Source organism: Nuphar pumila, chromosome 7 (genome assembly GCF_984573655.1).
Source record: "Nuphar pumila chromosome 7, dmNupPumi1.hap1.1, whole genome shotgun sequence".
In the NCBI taxonomy this organism is placed as follows: Eukaryota; Viridiplantae; Streptophyta; class Magnoliopsida; order Nymphaeales; family Nymphaeaceae; genus Nuphar; species Nuphar pumila.
In genome coordinates, this window is record NC_143255.1 from 17,757,967 (window position 1) to 17,778,175 (window position 20,209).

General features: G+C 37.0%; 1 protein-coding gene across 1 annotated transcript; it reads left to right on the forward strand.

Annotated features, from left to right (window-relative positions):
• Window positions 1-1,648: 1,648 nt before the first annotated feature.
• Window positions 1,649-10,612, forward strand: LOC149831342 (alanine aminotransferase 2-like). The gene is made up of 15 exons (XM_090012035.1): window positions 1,649-1,690; window positions 3,785-3,835; window positions 4,236-4,286; window positions 4,977-5,042; window positions 5,118-5,179; window positions 6,056-6,134; window positions 6,231-6,335; window positions 6,438-6,548; window positions 7,177-7,314; window positions 7,760-7,834; window positions 7,992-8,112; window positions 8,847-9,001; window positions 9,098-9,172; window positions 9,508-9,711; window positions 10,490-10,612. Exons 1-15 carry the CDS (start codon window positions 1,649-1,651, stop codon window positions 10,604-10,606), a joined length of 1,452 nt encoding a protein of 483 aa, XP_089868161.1. The 3' UTR covers window positions 10,607-10,612.
• Window positions 10,613-20,209: the final 9,597 nt, after the last annotated feature.

The window sequence follows — 20,209 nt, forward strand, 5'->3', positions numbered from 1 at the left end:
TTATGGACGTCATTCAAGACGTGCATCAACTAATAAATTAAAGGTTCATGAAGCGATTTGTATTCTTTCTTTTTTGGGGTTGACAGGTGCTAAACTAAAACCACATATGTCACCTTTCATTTTTTTTCCCTAAGAACTATGAACTAGGGATGGCAGTGGACCGGGGAAACGGGCCCCCGCCCCGCCTTGCCCCGTTTGGACCGGGGATGGAGGACATGAAACATGGATGGAAGTTAAAATCAAAACCCGTGTAGGGATGGACTTATGCTTTTCTCTGCCCCGCCCCGATCCTCGCCTTGCCCCACCCCGTTCCGTCCTCAATCTTTTTTTAAGGATGACAATGGACCGAGGAAAAACTGGGTCTCGCCCCGCATCACCCCGTTTGGACTGGGGATGAAGGTTAAAATCCAAACCCGTGAGGGGATGGAAGTTAGGATTTTGATATGGGGCGGGGGTGGAGACCTTGTCCCCTGCCCGGGTCCGCTGCCATCCCTACTTCTATTTGAAAACTCAGCTTTGAATCTTATTGCTCATATATCTTGATGCAAATTGGAGTCTATGTCACAGGGACACGCTGTGGTGTGTCCCCCATGATACAAGCGGGCAATGTCGGACATGTGGGCATGGACACTGACATGTATAACTAATATATTAATATTTATGTAATAATTTTAAGTATTATTTCCATAAAAATCTATTTTTTAATATTAAAATATCAAAAGATTAATTTTTTATTTATTAAAATTTGAACAATTTCATGTCTTCATGTCATATTTTTTTAAAAATCTGAACTTACGTGTCGAATCTGTGTCACCCATCATCGTGTCCACGTGTCTTTGTGACATAGATCGGAGTTGATTAGGAGATTTATGCAACTTGTGCACGGCATTTTTTATTTTATTTTTATTTATTAAACTCTGGTTTAATAGATCTAACCCTACATGTTACCAGACACCCAAAAATATTCCATCTGGCCAAATAAGTCTACCCCACTTACAGGGGGCATCACCATCTTATGAAAATAAAATATAGCCTTTGATGACTTCATGCACATGAATTTGTTTCATACCAAAGGTAGTTGATGCGGCTAATAGGCCAAGTTATATATATATATATATATATATATATATATATATATATATATATAAAGAGTAAAGTCAATGCCAAGATTCTGTGGATCAGACTTTGTTTTTCTATATTGAGTGTCAAAACTCAGACAAGCCTTGAACCAGGCCGGCCAAGTTTGAGCTTGGCTTGGTTGTTAGTGAGCTTCATATCTCACTGGAAATCAGATTTAAGTTCATTGGTGAATAATGGTTCGATAAGAGAAGATGGGGAATGGGCTACACATAAATTTTGCCTACACAGTTTGGATCCTACCGGGTATCGAGCCAAAACCCGCCCCAGGGGATTTATGAGTAACTTGCTTAAATGTAATGGGCAAATTATGGGTACTCCCAATCTTTCCTTGCAGCCGACCGTTGACAAAGAGAAATTCCCTCCAAATTCCAGTGGTCTCTCTCTCTCTCTCTCTCTCTCTCTCTCAATTTGGAGGGTGGGAGGGATATAAAAAGCAGTAAGAGGGTGGTTGGTTTTATTGCAAAGGTCTCTACCTTCATCATCTTCGTTCTTTTCTGCTGCTGCTGTTATGGAGGGAACTAGAATTACAGTCGATACAATCAATCCCAAAGTAAACTTGTTATTCTTCCTCCTATTCTTATTTTCTTCTCTTTCTTCTCTTCTTCTTATTGAAATTTTGAATTAGATCCCGGTTGTTGGTGAAAAAGTTTGAAGCTTTTCATCAGGTGTTAGTTAGAGACAGAGATAGAGGAGGGTCTTATTCTACTGTTGAGTGGAGAGTTTTGTAAATGAGGAAGTCGGGATATTACATATTTGTTGTTTTAGATTAAAGGATTTCGACCCTTATGTTTTTGGCCTCCTGTCATGTTCTGGGATTTGCGTTCCTTGATGATTTATTTGTGATTTTTATATTTATCAAGTAATAATTTTTATGTTCTCTGGCGTATAGAAATTAAATTAACTTCTGCTGGAAGTAACTAAAGAAGTGCCTTTTTTTCTCCCTGTCGGTTTGTTTTTTTTTTCTTTTTTCTCCTTCTCTGTTTTGAGTCTTTAGTATTGGACTACATTGTTTGGAGTTGCAGTGAAAAGGTGGGTTTTGTCTTTCTTCTTTTATATCTGGGAATGATTGTTAATTTGTCGGGAATTTGAAAAAAGAAGTCCTGTTATTGTGCCTTGAGTTTCTGAAATTATCTTGACATGATTCCATGATTCGCTGGGATCTTCCTGAAATAACTATGGGAACTGTACAAACCAATTCCTACCTTTAAAATGGCAAAGCTGATTTGGAATTGAATAGAGGGGTCTGATCTTTAATGCATGAATCTATGAGAATGCTCGAAATTGAAGAGGCCATTTTTTGTCAATAATCTTCAGCAGTCATCCTTGTAGGACACCACGATGCATCCTAAAGACTCGTCAGTGCAGTGTGATTGCAAACTGGCTGAGATGATCACCTTCATGGCTGATGTTGGCATGGAGTCTTTTGGATCCAAACCTTGTGGTTAGGAGCAAAGAGCAAACATAAGGATTATGGTGTTCTACATAATGGTCTGCTGTGTTAATTAGCATAATTTTCTATTACTTGGAACAGCGGCATGTATTGGGAGGATTTCTTCATCACATATCTTATTTTGATCATCAAACGATTCAAGCTATTCATTGCTTCTTAACCCTGTCTTCTTGTATTATTTTTTATTCTGATATTCATTGTGCACACGGTATCATTCCTTATTAATCGAAGCTTCAGATTGTGAACTTGATGCGGAACTCATGGGACTTACACAAGACTCAAATCAGATATCAACCTAGGTTGCTTTCATCTATCTTTTGTATCATCACCACCAGGGTTATTAAGTCTACTCCTCCCAAGTTACTCAGTTGACTCGGTATCGGAAACTCCTTAGATGAACCCTATCGTGTAATTCCTCTCTTAAGCCAGCATGGCTGAATCAATTTCTTGCTGCTCCTGACTCAAACTTGTGTTTGAAAAGACCAATTTACCATGCCAGAAATTGATACATGTACTTCATGCTCCAGAGATTATTTGCTTTTCCGTGTGTCTGTAAGATTGGAGGTAGGCAATCATTTTGCATGACTAATTTTATTTTCTAAATCTGTGACTATATTTAACCTTTTCTTTTTGGTGGGTGTGTCTAACATACATATTTTTCTTTAGATTCTCGAATGGTTCTCACAGTTTGCATTGACAGTGGGTGCGATCAGGGGCGTAGCTAGGATTGATGTGAGCGGGGGGCAAACAGGGGTGTAGCAAAAAAAAATATTTGGTGTGATAGTCTGGGGTTCGGGGGCAGCGCCCCCGAAAAAATTTTTTTTGGGATAAAAAAAAATGGCTACAATTATTAATAAAAATCTATTTCATATGGACAAATCCAACTATTTGCTGCAGTCAGGACTGGGCTACAAAAATGGATAAAAATCTATTTAATATGGGATCAAGGCTGGGCTAGGACTGGGCTTTTAAAAAAAAAAAAAAATTAACTGGGCCGGGAGGCAGGACTGGGCTACAGCCCAGTACTGCGCCCGCCCCCCCCCCCCCCCCCCCCCCACACACACAGCTCCGCCTATGGGTGCGATCATCTGAAATTTCCTTGAATCTTTACATTTTCTTCACTTGTCTTGTACAATCAGATCCATTATTGCAAACAATATCTTTCTTGAACAAATAATGTTTTTTGTTTATCAGGTTGTTAAATGTCAGTATGCTGTACGTGGAGAGATCGTAGCCCATGCTCAGGTAAATATAATACTCTAGCAGGTCTTTTTCACAGCTTTTCCATGTGAAGAGTATTTTACTTAAACATGTGCTTCTTATTACCAATGACACTTAGCACAATAATTATCTTGAGAAGTGACTATGCAGTCAAAGTCTAGACAGTGTCATGATTTGCTAATTTTCTTTCTGGTTTTTATTGGATATTATAAGATTGCACTTTGTAGTTCTTGTGACTTAATTTGTAAAGGGAACTACTCTGAGTCTGAAATGAAGTACAGCAAGTTATGGCGTAGAGCTTTCGCTTGTTCAACTGCTTATCAGGAAACCAAATTTTGCTGAAATATTTGTACGCACTGTCTTCATATATCTAGTTTATGTTCAAATCTGCTTCATCTGATGTTGAATTTTTATTCTTTGTCAGCGTTTGCAACAGCAGCTAAAAGCAAACCCTGGTTCTCTTCCATTTGATGAGGTCTGTAATGTTTCTGGCATTCACCGATGAATTGTCTGGGTCATACAGTTTAGTATGTTCTTACTTTCTGTTTTACATATTTAGTTTTGAGATTTCCTTTACCTGTTGTCAGAAGGCATCCCTTCAAAGTGAAATCTGTCTATACAGGTTCTGTATTGGCTGAGATTCTATTTTTTACTATTTTATGATGAACGTTTTTCATGTGTAAACGTGTGTCATGCATTTACTTGATCATCGATACTATATGGTGTTCTGTTAATTAACTTAAAAGTTCAATACATTTGCTACTAAGAAGCTGTCACAAATGTGTCGAATAATTTTAAAATATTACAATATTCCCATGAGATTTCCAGAACAGAAAATAGTCAAATACCGATATTTTCAGAAGTTTTGTGAAGATTTTTTCTGATAAAAATAAAATTTTGAAAATCTATAGAGATAATCGCTTGCTGATGAAAACCAAAGAACGTCCGTGGTATAGTTATAACTTAAAACCAAATGCTTCAGTTAGTTCTGGCCCATCCCATGTGAACAACCAACATTTTCTGAAATGTTATATACTTTTTTTTTCAAGTTTGCCTCGATTGCAAAATTTTCAGTCTGCCGATGGTGCAATCTTTACACATAATGCTTTTGTTTTTTATACTTTCTAGTGACATAAAGTAGTTCTCACTTATATTTCTTTGGTAGATACTTCACTGCAATATCGGAAATCCACATTCCCTTGGACAGCAGCCAATCACCTTCTTCAGGGAGGTCTGTATTCTTCTGGATTTTTTTTTTTTGAAAAAGGATTTAATAAGCTCTATAACATACTTGTTTTTCTTGCAGGTTCTTGCTTTATGTGATTATCCATCTCTTCTAGACAAGGATGAAACTCATCGCTTATTCAGGTACCTGAATAATAATTAATGATTGATTTGAAAACCCTGTAAGTCTTTGTTTATTAGTTGAAATTTGTACAAATTATTTATCGGAAGGACTTAAAAGTTTAATTGATTCATTGACCAGTGTATATTAGATTAAACAATTCAATTTGATTTATCTAGCTTAATCACAACTAATCTTCAGCATTCCTAGAGTCCACCGCTGCAAGCTGTATATGTAAGCATTTTTGTGAAAACTGCCACTCAAGCAATATAAGCAACATACACCATATTCAAGTGAACCAGGTCTCTTCTCCTTAACATTTGACATATGCCATACCATATTCATGTGAACCAAGCCTCTTCTTGAGCATGATGGAACGATTCCACTATACTATGAACCTCATATTTATAGAGATCATGTGAGTGTCCTGGTTATTGGATATTACTGATCTCCTAGATGCATGCTGTGGGCATCACTAGAAACTTGCTTTGGCCATTTCTCAAACCTCATGATGGTCCATCCTACTGTTTAAATGTGAAGACTTTTTTCAAGGTTTCTCTGATAATGTTTGTCTCTAGTTTTGTTCTTTTGTTGATAGTTTTAGTAACTCAGACAACGGGATTGTTTCACTATTGGAGTAAATCCTACCATAAGTAGCTCAATTCCACTGCCAAGATGGACTTCAATTTCTGCAAATCATGCCAACTTAATGTGGCTTTTTGCAAGGCAACTTTGGTTTAAAGGGACATCATTTTGAAATTGATTATTTAAAAATAAATAAATATGGTTGATGGAATAATTACATTTCTCTCATAATTATTTTGTTTTCACATTTATATGCACTTCTTTGATCTCTGTATATTTAAATTATGCAATGACACCCTCTGTATGTGTTTCAGTTCTGATGCCATTTCTAGAGCTCGGGAAATTTTGGATCAGATTCCTGGAAGAGCTACTGGTGCATACAGTCACAGTCAGGTACTTAGCACATCTTAGCATGCATGCACGAATTCAAGAAAACCTCACGACAGGACACGTTGGAGACTAGAATCATATTTTCTCCATTGACCACAGGGAATTAAGGGACTGCGGGATACCATAGCAGCAGCAATAACTGCTCGTGATGGTTTTCCATCCAATCCAGATGACATCTTCCTGACAAATGGAGCTAGCCCCGCTGTATGGATTTCATTTCATTCCTTTGTGCTACCTGTATGGCATTACAATTTGTATACCAGTCTTCAGGAACTTCTAAGGTCATGCTTCTGCTTTTCTGATTAGGTTCACATGATGATGGACTTGCTTTTAAGCTCAGAGAAAGATGGAATTTTGTGCCCTATTCCGCAATACCCTCTATATTCTGCGTCTATTACTCTTCATGGTGGAACTCTTGTATGTTGCTCTCTCTCTCTCTCTCTCTCTCTCTCTCTCTCTCTCTCTCTCTCTCTCTCTCTCTCTCTCGTAATGAATCCATGATACGAGATGTTTCCAGACATGGCTTCCTCGCTAAATTTATGACACGAATAATTTAAGAAAACTGGAAGGCAAATGGGCCTTCTTTTACTCAAGGAATGGAGCTGATTTTTTCCCACATTAATGAGTAATGAGTCTAATGACTTTGGGGTGCCCCATGTTACAAAGAATCACTTGAAAAAGCTGTCTTGGCACCTTTCTTGCTCATTGCCTTTTTGTAAGCTTTTCCTGATGGTTGACTTCTTCCACTTTGACCTTTTAATGTTTCAGTGTTGATACATGGTTTTGCCTTGATTTCTGTCAGTAGATATATGATATTCCAAAATGCCAAAATAGATTGTCCACTTTTGGACGGGCTTTTAAACGCTTAGCATTTGGGTTTTGAAGAGGCATGATTCTATAGGACATTTTCCATGATTTTTCTAAAAAAATACGTTGGTAATTGAACAATTAAGATGAAATTATTATGTTGAGTCACTTTGATTTATCCTATGCAATTGAAGAGGATGCAAGGAACTATCTGATTTTAATTACAACTTTTTTTCAGGTTCCATACTACTTAGATGAAGCATCAGGGTGGGAGCTCGAGATTTCTGAGCTGCAGACGCAGTTGGAAGAGGCTAGATCAAAGGGAATAACAGTCAAGGCCTTGGTAGTAATAAATCCAGGAAACCCAACCGGTCAGGTGAGTGTCAGTATTTTCTTTATCCAAAGTTCTTTTAGAAAGCATGAACCTAATAAATGATTTTTTTGAACTATTTGTTAGTGTTATATTTTTTGTTTATTTCACTTAATGATGGAATGGACATATTTAAAGGTAAATATATTAGTTCAATGTCTATAAATATATATGCTGAGGACAATGGCTGTCTGTAAAAGCAGCTTGCAAAATGTCTCCGTCTTCAATGCTGAGTTAACCTTTACACATTTTTGGCCATTAATTTAGTGATCTCAATTGTGTATAGGCTTTTGGAGCACTGTGGTAATATTCATTCTTTGCCCTTTTGTTGACTAGTATGAGAAAAAGGAAGACTTAAATTATGTTGTTTGCTGGTGAGGTTAACAAGAAAGAAATTTGTTAATCCATCACTCTTGTCCTCACCTCTAGATTTATTTTACTGTGCTTATAGGTCCTTGCAGAGGAGAATCAGAAGGATATTGTTGAATTTTGTAGAAAGGAGGGTCTACTTCTTATGGCTGATGAGGTTGGTAACTTCTCTGATCACATGACATACTTTTACATACAAAATTTATTTATTGCATCAACCTTCTCTTTTATTGCTTTGGCTTTGTAAAATACATTGTGGTTCACACTATGCATTCTAATGGCCCATAATATTTTTGCTAAATTCATGAACGCAGGTATACCAGGAAGATGTTTATGTTAGCAATAAGAAGTTCAATTCTTTCAAGAAAATTTCAAGGTCTATGGGATATGGGGAGGGGGACATTTCTTTAGTTTCTTTGCAATCAATTTCTAAAGGTATTTATTTTTCATCAAGTATAATACTAGTGTTATCAAGGTGTTGTAATTTCCATCACTGGTAGTACCATGAGTACGCTGCAAAAGATAACCTTCAACATTTATTTTTTATTGAATTAAACATCAAACGTCCATATGTCCTCCCTCCAATGCATAGGCAAGGAGAGAGATATTGAAGAAGAGAAATATGAAAGAGAGCAGATAAAGAGAGAGATATAGGTGCACTCCATGGTGTCGAATAGAGCAAGAAAGAAAGGAGAATCTGGTGGCAGTTGAATGGAGCATTCAATATTTGCGTTTGGGTCATTTCTTCCTTTTATTAATAGCGATAAGGCTTGATTTATCCATTTTCCTTAATACAGATCTACCACTAGAACCTTTGCTATAACTTGAATTGCAACAAAGCATGAAAGGATTCAAAATTTTATATTTCTATATGTTTAGGAACCAAAATACCCTTGCACTGATAATTTTATCTGTTGCTCAAAAAACCGGTTTGCATCAGTTAGTTGCTTGCCTAAAGTCGCCCATATACTACAGCCACTCAGGTTGAGTTGCAAGCATCTAGGATATTATCACCAAGCATTCTACTTTATATTGTTTGATTTTGTCAGTATTCTTATTTATTTGGCACTTGAATTGCGAAAATAATATTTTACTTTGAAGAAGTTAGCATATGATGGTGTACTTCCTGTAAGCAATTGAGATAGCATGTGAGTGCTTCACCTTAACAGGCTATTATGGAGAATGCGGAAAAAGAGGAGGATACATGGAGGTCGCTGGTTTTAATGCCAGTGTCAGAGAGCAAATATATAAGATTGCATCTGTCAATTTGTGTTCAAATATATCCGGTCAAATTCTTACGAGCCTGGTTATGAGTCCTCCAAAGGTATTGACCATCATCATGATCATATGATCTTCTTCTTCTTCCCCCTCCTCCTCTAGTAACATTCACTTCATTGAAGTTATCCTGTTAATGGTGCAGGTTGGTGACGCATCTTTTAATTCTTACTCTGCTGAAAGAGATGGGATCCTTTCATCTCTTGGAAGACGTGCTAAGGTAAAAGCATGTTCTGCTGCTGCTGCTTCTCTGTCTCTCTCTCTCTCTCTCTTATATATATATACATGCCATCATTAACCTGTGACCATCAAATAGTTGTATTCTTCATAGTAAGAGTCAGTATTTGTATGAGAGGCCCCATGAGTAGCAAAATCTTAAAACTGTTTTTCACTTGGTCCCATACTTTTAATAGTTCTCAAATTTACTTGAGATCAATATGACTTGACCTGGCTCAGTCTGGGACCAAGTCTGGTTTCCATAGACCTGGACAGCTGCCTGAGTCTTATAGAAGGAGATGTAAAAACTTGATCCAAGTGGGTATATTGTGAATGCAGATGCTTGAAGAGGCATTCAACAATTTAGAAGGCTTCACCTGCAACAAAGTCGAGGGAGCAATGTATCTCTTCCCTCGTATTGACCTGCCACAGAGAGCAATTGAAGCTTCTCATGCAGAAAAAATTGTGCCTGATGTGTTCTATGCTCGTCGCCTTTTGGAAGCAACTGGAATTGTCGTTGTTCCCGGATCTGGCTTTGGTCAGGTGAGACTGCCTTTCAGAAATTAAATCATCTGGAAAGTTGGTTAAATAGTGAAAAAAAAGGAACCATAATGTTCCTTTTTCAGTTGACCACAATGCTTCCTTTGTGGCAATTTGCCAGTATCTGCCTGTTTCACAAGCAACAATATCTACCTTGAATGTCAAAAGCAGAGAAGATGCAAATCTCCTTATGAAACATCCTTAATACTGAGCATGATGGCACTACTTGAAGAGGGAGATGCTCCATTTTTGTGATATTCAGCACTGCTGCTCCATCTTTATCCATCCATCTTTGAAATGGATGGAGAAGACTGAAGCAGACGTGCACCATTAATGCATAGGGCTGGTAAACTAGCTGAACCAACAGAGCTTGAAGTGTTCAAGCTTGGCTCATTCTTGTGGTGAGCCAAGTCAAGTTTGAGCTCATAATGAGCCTGAGTTAAACGAGCTGAGTTCAAGCTAGCTTGTTCCTAGAAAAAAATACATTGTTTTAGAGCTGGGAGAAATAGGATCACAAAAACATACATGTAAAATATATTTCTTACTACGTAAGGAATGGCTCAGCTTGTTTGGCAGCCCTATTCATGCATGATCCATGAGCCAGGCAACTCTTGCTTTATGGACAGTAAACTGTAAATACAGTTTAACATCTTGAAATTCTCATCTTTTTTAATAGACAGTACAGAACTATGGATGCAGTTTGCTCTTTAAAATTAACATCCTGAGTGGATCTTTGCCGTTTTTTGTTTTTTACTGAAACTATGACTTGGTGCTTGCAAAGGTGCCTGGGACATGGCACTTCAGGTGTACGATACTTCCTCAGGAGAACAAGATTCCAATGGTTGTCTCAAGGTTGACTGAGTTCCACAAAGCATTCATGGCAGAGTTCCGCGATTAAATCTAAACCAAATCATGTCATCAATCTTTTCCAATTCTGTTGATGACATTCTTTGGAGATGGTATCTGAAGAGTGTGTAGTGAGGGTCCTTTTTTGCATGTAATAAATTATGTTGTGCGTTGGATAATGCTAATATTCGTTGAGTTGGACACTGATATTAAACACTTTTGCTGGATGGTGTCTCAAAACTGTGAAGATGAGCACCCCTTTTTGTCTGTTAAGAAATTATAATGTGCATTAATGGTAACGCTAATATTCGTTGAGTTTGATTAGCGTGTCACATGTCACAGATTGTTATGGAAGCCATGGCCATAGTTTTTGTAAATATCGATCTCTTGTCCTACAGGTAGGCCTGGTAAATGAGCCGAACCAACCGAACCGAGTGTGTTCAAGTCGGCTTGTCTCCTGCATCGAGCTGAGCTTGAGCTCATGAAGCGCCCGAGCTAAATGAGCTGAGCACGAGCTAGCTTATTCACCAAAGATATATTTTTCAGAGATGAAAATAATATAATTACAACCCTAAACCTACTGATTCAAGCTCGAACTGGAGCATTAACAAAATACTTTTCTGTATCGAACTTATAAGCAACAAGATTTGTAAGCCAAACACTTCAACCATCTACATGATATAAAATATGTGTAAAATATATTTATTATTAATGAGTCTATACAAGTTGAGCCAAGTCGAGTATTGGTTGTTGGTGTTTAGCTGGACAAGCATATTTCAACAGTTCAAATGAGCTCTTTATGAGGGAATATGAGCCGAGTCATGAGCAGCTCATCGTGTTTCTCAGCCCTATCTACAAGCATGTAATGCTGTGATTTTTTGGTTGTGCTGGATTGTTTTACTCTATTATAAGGTAGATAGTTGTGCACTTATATAATTGACGTTTTTGATGCATAAATTTTTCTTTTTTGATAGGCAAGCTGGGGATAAACTAGAGACGCAAACGGGTTGGGTCGGGTAAACGGGTTACGCAGGCGGGTCAATCTGTTTACCCAAACTCGACCCGCCAACCTGTTTACCCGACCCTGACCCGCCCGCCAACCCTACCCGCTAACCCACTAACCCACCAACCCGTTTACCCGACCCAACCCGTTTATTAAACGGGTTAACCGGGTCATGTCGGGTTACCCGTTTAATAAATGGGTCGGGTTAGTGTTTGCCACAGCCGACCCGTTTAATAAACGGGTCGGGTTCGTGTTGAGGTATGCTGACCCGCCAACCCGACCCGATTGCCACCCCTAGGATAAACCCCCATGGGGTTCCAACTATCTCATTTTCAGGTGCAATCACATTGCACAAAAATGCTGGTGCTACTGCACCTTATCACCATCAATTTTTCCGACACAGCCTGTGAGCTGTGGGGCCCAACAGCAAATAGGTGGTGGTCAGGTGCAGCGGCAGATGCACTTTCTGCAATGTGATTGCACCTAATCCAAATTCCTCATTGGATCCTTTTCATATACAAACATCTCTCACGTTATTGTGTTGAAAATGGTGCAATATGAGCAAGATTGCTAAAGTCTCAAAGCATCACATATTTTACCTTATCAAAAAATGAGTGTAGCTGAGATGCGTATGCTTAGATGGATGTGTGAAAATACAATAAAAGATAAGATTTGGAATGAGGAGATACGTAAGAAGGTAGGCATTGCACCCATTGAAAATAAGATGAGAGAGAATCGTTTACGGTGGTTTGGACATATCCGGCGAAGGCCTAATGATGCTCTAGTTAGAAGAATGGAAAAATGGGAAAATATATTAGTTAAAAGAGGTCGGGGTAGGCCTAGGAAGACTTTGATGGAGATGATAGGAAAGGATATGAATGCTTTGAACCTCACCAAGGACATGGCATTGGATAGAAATGATTGGAGGAGAAGGATTCATGTGGAAGACCGAGAATGATTTTCTTTTTTGGTTCATATTGTTGACCCCAATTGTTTTGGGATGAAGGCGTAGTTGTTGTTGTTGTTTGGGAGTGGGATCTTATCTCTTATCCATCAAAAGTAATAGTATCATGTTGACTTGGCACCAACTCAGGGTTGTCAATGGGTCTGGTTTATATTGAGTAATCAACCCAATCCGAACTCTAATTTTTGGGTATCTGCATAAAAAATGTCCCCTAAACAATATTTGGGTCAACCCAAACCCGACTCGAGCAATATGCAAGCTAGATTTAGGTTATGATTTTTGCCAAGTACCTCACCAGACTTGTTTTTTTTTCGGGAATTCGACCTGACTCAAGTGTTTTATATGTATTTTTAATAATAAAAAAATTTAAATTATATGAAACTTGGTTTATTCTCATGACCCGAGACAAAACTTGAACCCGACAATTTGTTATTTGGGCAGCTTCGAGTACACCTTGATGGGTTGGATGTCGGACCCATTGACAGGCCTACCAACTCATGAGCACCTCGTCAAGATGTAAGCATCTACAGAAGAAGCTTTCAAGTTTGTGCATCTTCTACCTTTTGCACTATTACGACTAGGTAATGCCTAGTCGCACATGATGCATTTGTGCAAACATGTGCTAGAAATTAAAGTGCTACCTAGCGGCCACGCAATGGCAGGCAACTTGGACCGACTCCTTTGGTTGGTGCTCTTGTCATCCCACGCCTACCCCACAACTTGGAGCGTCTTTTGCTGGTGCATTGCAAGCATGCATATAGGGATGGCAGTGGATTGGGAAAAAAGCGAATCCTTCTGAACCCATCCCGTTTGGACCGGGGATGGAGGACATAAAACGTGGAATGAACTGAGAATGAAGGTGAAAATCAAAACTTGTACGGGGATGAAGGCAGGGATGTTCTTACTCTTGCCCCCCGTCCCCAATCCCCATTAATGAAATTATTAATATACTCTTATATATTATATTATATATACACATATTTCTAACGGTCAACCTTTTCTCTCCTTATTTTTTTTATTTCTCTTAAAATAACAATAAAGTTATTTTGAGAAATTGGACCTACTTTCGTTAGTGGTTTTTTTTGTTCTGCCTCATGCTTGCTTTTCTGAGGATGACCAAATGTATATAACCTCTTGTGCCTACTGCTAGCATGACTCTCTCTCTCTCTCTCTCTCTCTCTCTCTCTCTCTCTCTCTCTCTCTCTCTCTATATATATATATATATATATATATATATATATATATATATATGTGTGTGTGTGTGTGTGTGTGTGTGTGTGTGTGTGCGTGAGAGAGAGAGAGAGAGAGAGAATGAAAACTTATCCACTAAGAAACATTTTACCAAAGTTTTTGTGTTTTTTTTGAAATTCTGACCTTATAGACGTGATCTATGCAGTTTGTTTTATATGAATCAGTTCTTGGAGCATTTGATTTTGATGCATGGATAGGTTTTTCTAAGCTTTAAAAATCAATGGTTTGCCATTTTTAAAAAATTTTAAGGGTCCAAATACCCTTTTTCACCAAAAAATGCATAATCTAAGTTCAATTTCTAGTAAATCAAAGGTCAGAATTTTAAAAAAATACTGATAAAATGTTTTAGTGGGTAGGTGTGATAGGTTTTCTAGTGGGTAGGTTTTCATTCTCCACATATATATATATATATATATATATATATATATATATATATATATATATATAATAAAAATGTTAAATAAATTTGAAGAAAATGAAATCAAGAAGGGCAGTTGGCCCAGATGGTATACCTATCGAGGCTTGGAAATGCTTGGGAGAAAAAGGTTTAGAATGGTTGACAAATCTTTTTAACAAGATTTGGCGGACAAATAAGATGCCTAATGAGTGGAGTAAGAGTACTTTTGTGCTTCTATATAAGAATAAGGGTGATATACAAGATTGCACAAACTATCGTGGTATAAAACTCATGAGTCATACTATGAAACTTTGAGAGAGGGTGATTGAGTATAGGTTGAGGAAGGTTGTCATGATATCGGAGAATCAATTTGGTTTTATGCCTGGAAGATCAACTATGAAAGCTATATGTCTTCTTAAACAACATATTGAGAGATATAGAGAGAGGAACAAAGATTTGCATATGGTTTTTATTGATTTGGATAAGGCATATGATAGAGTACCTAGGGATGTTCTCTGGTAGACAATGATGAAGAAAGGTGTTTCTCTCAAGTACATTAGTATAATTAAAGATATGTATGAAGGAGTATTAACCAATGTCCGCACTTGTGGAGGGGTGACAACAAATTTTCCTATAATAGTTGGGTTACATCAAGGATCTGCTTTAAGCCCTTTCCTATTTGCTATAGTGATGGATGAGCTTACGAGATCAAATCAAGAAAATGTGTCGTGGTGTATGTTGTTTGCTGATGATATTCTTTTGATTGCTGAGTCTAGAGCTGGGGTTAATGCCAAGTTAGAATTATGGAGACAGACATTGGAAGCAAGAGGTTTTAAGTTGAGTAAGAGTAAGATAGAATATATGGAATGTCGGTTTAGTGTGCAACGAAGTAGTGATGGGAGTGTAGTGAAGCTTGGTGAGCAAAAAATACCGGTGGATGATTGTTTCAAATATTTGGGATCTATCATTCAAAAGTATGGAGAAATTGATGGAGATGTAAATCATAGGATAAAGGTTGGGTGGATGAAATGAAAAAGTGCTACTGGAGTGCTGTGCGATCGTAGAATGCCATTGCGGTTGAAGGAAAAGTTTTATAAGATGATTATTAGGCTCGCTTTACTATATGGTACGGAATGTTGGGCTGCCAAAAGACATCATATTCAAAAAATGAGTGTAGCTGAGATGCGTATGCTTAGATGGATGTGTGGAAATACAATAAAAGATAAGATTCAGAACGAAGTGATACGTAAGAAGGTAGGCGTTGCACCCATTGAAAATAAGATGAGAGAGAATCATTTACGGTGGTTTGGACATATTCGGTGAAGACCTAATGATGCTCCAGTTAGAAGGATGGAAAATGGAAAAATATATTAGTTAAAAGAGGTCGAGGTAGGCCTAGGAAGACTTGGATGTAGATGATAGGAAAGGATATGAATGCTTTGAACCTCATCGAGGACATGGCATTGGATAGAAATGATTGAAGGAGAAGGATTCATATGGAAGACCCAGAATGATTTTCTTTTTTGGTTCATATCGCTGACCCTAATTGTTTTGGGATGAAGGCGTAGTTGTTGTTGTGTTAAATAGATTTTTATGCTTTTTCTTTGTTTTTTCGCCGTTCTAACCCTATAATTGTGTTGAACATCATTAATTTACTAGGAATTCACACCTGGATCATGTGTTTTCGATGAAAAAAAAAGATATTTGGAGCCTTGAAAATTTATAAAGATTTTGGACCATTGGTTTTTCAAACCTTATAAAAAAATGCACCCATGTGTCGGAATTGAATGTTTCAAGAGTTGATTGCTATAAAATCAAGTATATAGATCACATCTATATGGTCAGAATTTAAAAATAAAATTAAAAACACCAAAAACCTATTTAATATGTTTCGTTTAGCATATTTCATTTAGCATGGATGTATTACCACACACACACACACACACACACACACATATATATATATATATATAGATAAAAGGTCATTGGAATATGTTAACTAAAAATATGTGAACCAAAGTGTGAACTAGGCATTTTCAACATTTTTTTTTTTGCAAATCTAACCATTAGATGTATTTGGCATGATCCATTTGCTAATTATCAACTTTTGGATTATGTATTTTAAAAAAATAATATATGATTTGTAGATGATTGAATATTTACAAAGATCATGAGCCATTGATTTTCAAGCATTAAAAGATCTTTCTTATGCATAGTAATTGGATGATCCAAGAGTTTGTTTCTATAAAACCTACACCATGCATCCAACCATTCAGTAGCTTTTTCAGCAAGGCGGCATGCCACTGTTGGTCTTCTTCTTCTTCTTGTGCTTTTTTTAGGGTTTAGGGTTTTTTTATTTTTTATTTTTTATTTTTTAATAAATATTAAGGTTTTTTTAATAAGATAAATGTTTAATTAGGTATTTAAGTGTTTTTTTCTTTTTAATCAACATTAAACATAACTTCATGTGCTTGATTTTAGTTAGAAACTTAAAATTTTAAGGGTTTTAGTTTTTTTTCAATTAGCATATATATGAATGGTGTTTGATAGGAATTAAGATTTAGTTTTTTATTTGGTTTTTTAATAGCATGAAAAATTAATTAGGTTTTAAGGTTTTTGTGATTTTCAATTAGCATTTAGGACTTTGATTTTATTTTTTATTTGAATAAGATTAATTTTTCATTAGGTATTTATATCATTTTCAATCAACATTAAATATGATTCCACATGCTTAATTTTAGTTACATTTTTTTGGATTTTTTTGGGTTTTGGGTTTTGCTAGGATTGAGTTTTTAATTTAGTTTTTTAAATAGCATGAATATTTAATTAGATTTTAAATTTTTTTATATTTTTTTAATTCACATTTAGGTTTTGATTTTGAATTTGAATTTTAAATAAGATTAATATTTAATTAAATATTTATGTGTTTTTTAATCAACATTAGACATGATTCTACATGCCTAGTTTTAGTTATAATTTCAATTTTTTTTTATTAATTAGGCTATATATGAATGATGTTTGTTTAGATTTAAGGTTTTAATTTGTTTATTTTGTAAAACGGTATGAAGGTTTAGTTATGGTTTTAGGGTTTTTTTATATTTTTTTAATTACCATCTGGCATGAATCCATGAATAATTAATAGTAAATGCTTGATTTTGGTTCAAATGTTAAGAGTTTTGGGTTTTTTTATTAATTAGCATAAATGCATAATTTACTATGTTTGTATGAATTAGGATTTGGTTTGGTATTTTTCAACATGAATGTTGAATTATACTTTTAGGATTTATGTGTTTTTCTTTTTCAATTATCATTAACCATGAATCTATAATGAATGAATATATTTGATTTTGGTTAAAACTTAGAATATTAAAGGTTTTGTTTGTTATTTTATATATATATATATATATATATATATATATATATATGAATCTGTTCCTCCTACCATCCATTCTGTGTGCAGACTTCCAAAGTTTTAAGTCATGTTTTGCAAGCCAGACCTTACAAATGTATTCAATATAATTTATTTGCTAGGAATTGACACTTGGATGTGTTTTATGATAAAAATATTATTTTATTAGCTTTAAAATTTATAAAAATTTCGAGGCATTGATTTTCTAAACCTTTTAAAAACACGCTCACATGTAATATGTAAATGATCCAAAAGTCGATGGCTGCTCAGCAAACCATGCAGATCACATCTTTACAAATTAGAAAATCTCAACCAAAAAAAATGAAAAAAATGAGGAATCAACACCGTTCAATCCCACCTGCCCTGACAGAGAGAAAAGAGAGACAACTAGGTTGAAGCGGACCATGGACTGGTTTGGGGTCAGTCCATATGCAACCAGTCCATATAAGATGGGTAGTGCCGGTTCAAAACCCAATGGTATAGTTGGTAGGGGTCTGCCTAACCCAGCCTGCCTTTAAAAAAAAATATCCATCAAGATACTAAGCCAGACGCCCCCTACTTTGATATGTATGTGGTTCAGACGGATACCTAATCCATATACAAGGGTGGATCGAGTCAGAGGTACCGGATGCCATTCATCCAAGTAGGGATGGCAGTGGACAGGGGGAAAACAGGGCCCCGCCCTGCCTCACCCCGTTTGGACCGGGGATGGAGGACATGAAACGGGGATGAAGGTTAAATCAAAACCCATGTGGAGATGAAGGCAGAGATGAACTTATGCTTTTTCCCGCCCTGCCTGGCAATGGACCGAGGGGAAAACAGGGCCCCGCCCTGCCTCACCCAGTTTGGACCAGGGATGGAGAACATGAAACAAGGATGGTGGTGGAGATAAAACCCGGTGGGGGATGGAGGGCAGCATTTTGAGATGGGGCAGGGGTGGAGACCTTGTTCCCTGTCGCCTCCCCGGTCCACTGTCATCCCTACGTCCAAGTGAACAGGGCATTATATAACGAAGTTCACGAACATCCCCTATGAGATCATGAACTTGGTCATGTTTCATATGATGCCTAAACACAATAATCATAATTTCCATTGGGCGTTCGTATCTGCACATGCGTTCCTTCTAACCTGATGATTAGTTTTCAGGATCTTTTCAACTGATTAAGTTTTCAGTATAATTTAATAACCAATTTAATCTTCTTAGCTAGTGGGAGTTTGGGTGCGCCCACTTATCCAGAAAAGCAGGGAACTCATCGACTTATCCATTGTTTTGGGGATAAGTGGGTGCACCCAAGTACCTTAATGTTAAATAATTGGCATTAATTGTCGTACACTCAACTTTAAACTATCTATATCATATGCTTTTCAAAACAGATACCCTAAGTTTTGCTATATAAGATAGTTGCCTGATAATAAAATAAACTCGGGATGGATGCTCTTGGTGGTTTATCTGTTTTTAAATGGTATTTTATTGGTTCATGGACATCCATCTCGAGATAGATGATGGATGGTTCATTATGCAACATCTAAATATGACAAATGATATATTTTAATAAAGGAATATGATGCCCACCACTCTCTAGTGACAAATGTGGCCACATCGACCTCCACTTGTTTTTTAGTGACAGGAAACCCTCACCTAAGCCAAGGAAAACCCCCGGCGAGGAGGGCCCATGACCACCTTACATTACGTAGTACACTTCTGAAAGCTATGAACACAACTGTACACTAAGGAGAGTTTTGATTCAGGGTCTTCAACTCAACACCTTCACAACCACCCCACTGGCCACACGGGCAACCTTCCGGTGGCGGTGGTAGTGTCACTTTCTTGTTGTACAACTGTGAAAGTGGTTTGGTTCAGATGTAGTTTGGTTGAGTATCTTGTTGGTCCAAGTTTAGTAACAAAAGGTGGTTTTTTTTTAGGATGATCCAAGAGAAAAGAGGCTTCCCATTATCATTTGGATTAGCTTATCAGATTAACAAAATTCAATGTGCAAGTTGTGTATTATTATTTTTTAAGATGCCCAATACGTCAGACAGAACTATCTAAATAGCAAAATCACAATAGAAAACTCTTTCCAGTGGGATTCATGCTGCCCATTTAGGGGTCCTTAGCCTAAACCAGCGTGCATTAAAAAAAAAAATTGAAATGAATGGCGTCCACTACATTATACACATTTTATATCAGTCAATAGGGATGTGAGTTGGATTTGGCTTGAATCCAAACTCAAGTTGCATTCATTCTTTGGATCTAGATTTAGATATTCTCATAAGTATATTGAAATTGGGTCTGAAACTCCCAAAGCTGTCACTTATTTAAAGAGACTCCGATTAGAATATCCAAACCAACCAAAGCCTTTAGAATTGTTAAGGGTCCACGAAAGAAAGCCAAGTATTTCACCAACTCCGACTCTTCTAGATAAAATAATGGCAACAAAACTCACATGAACATAGAGGTGAAAGGATCACTAGGGCCCTGCTCATCAGGTAGGGGCAACTTGTGAATGTCACCAAATTGACAGGACGACACATGTTTGAAACCCATAGGTGGTGTCTCTTGTTGCAAGGTCGAAACTGGGTGTACCACTCGATGGGTGGGGTTTTACTAACCAAAGCCCGGCTAATATGCGG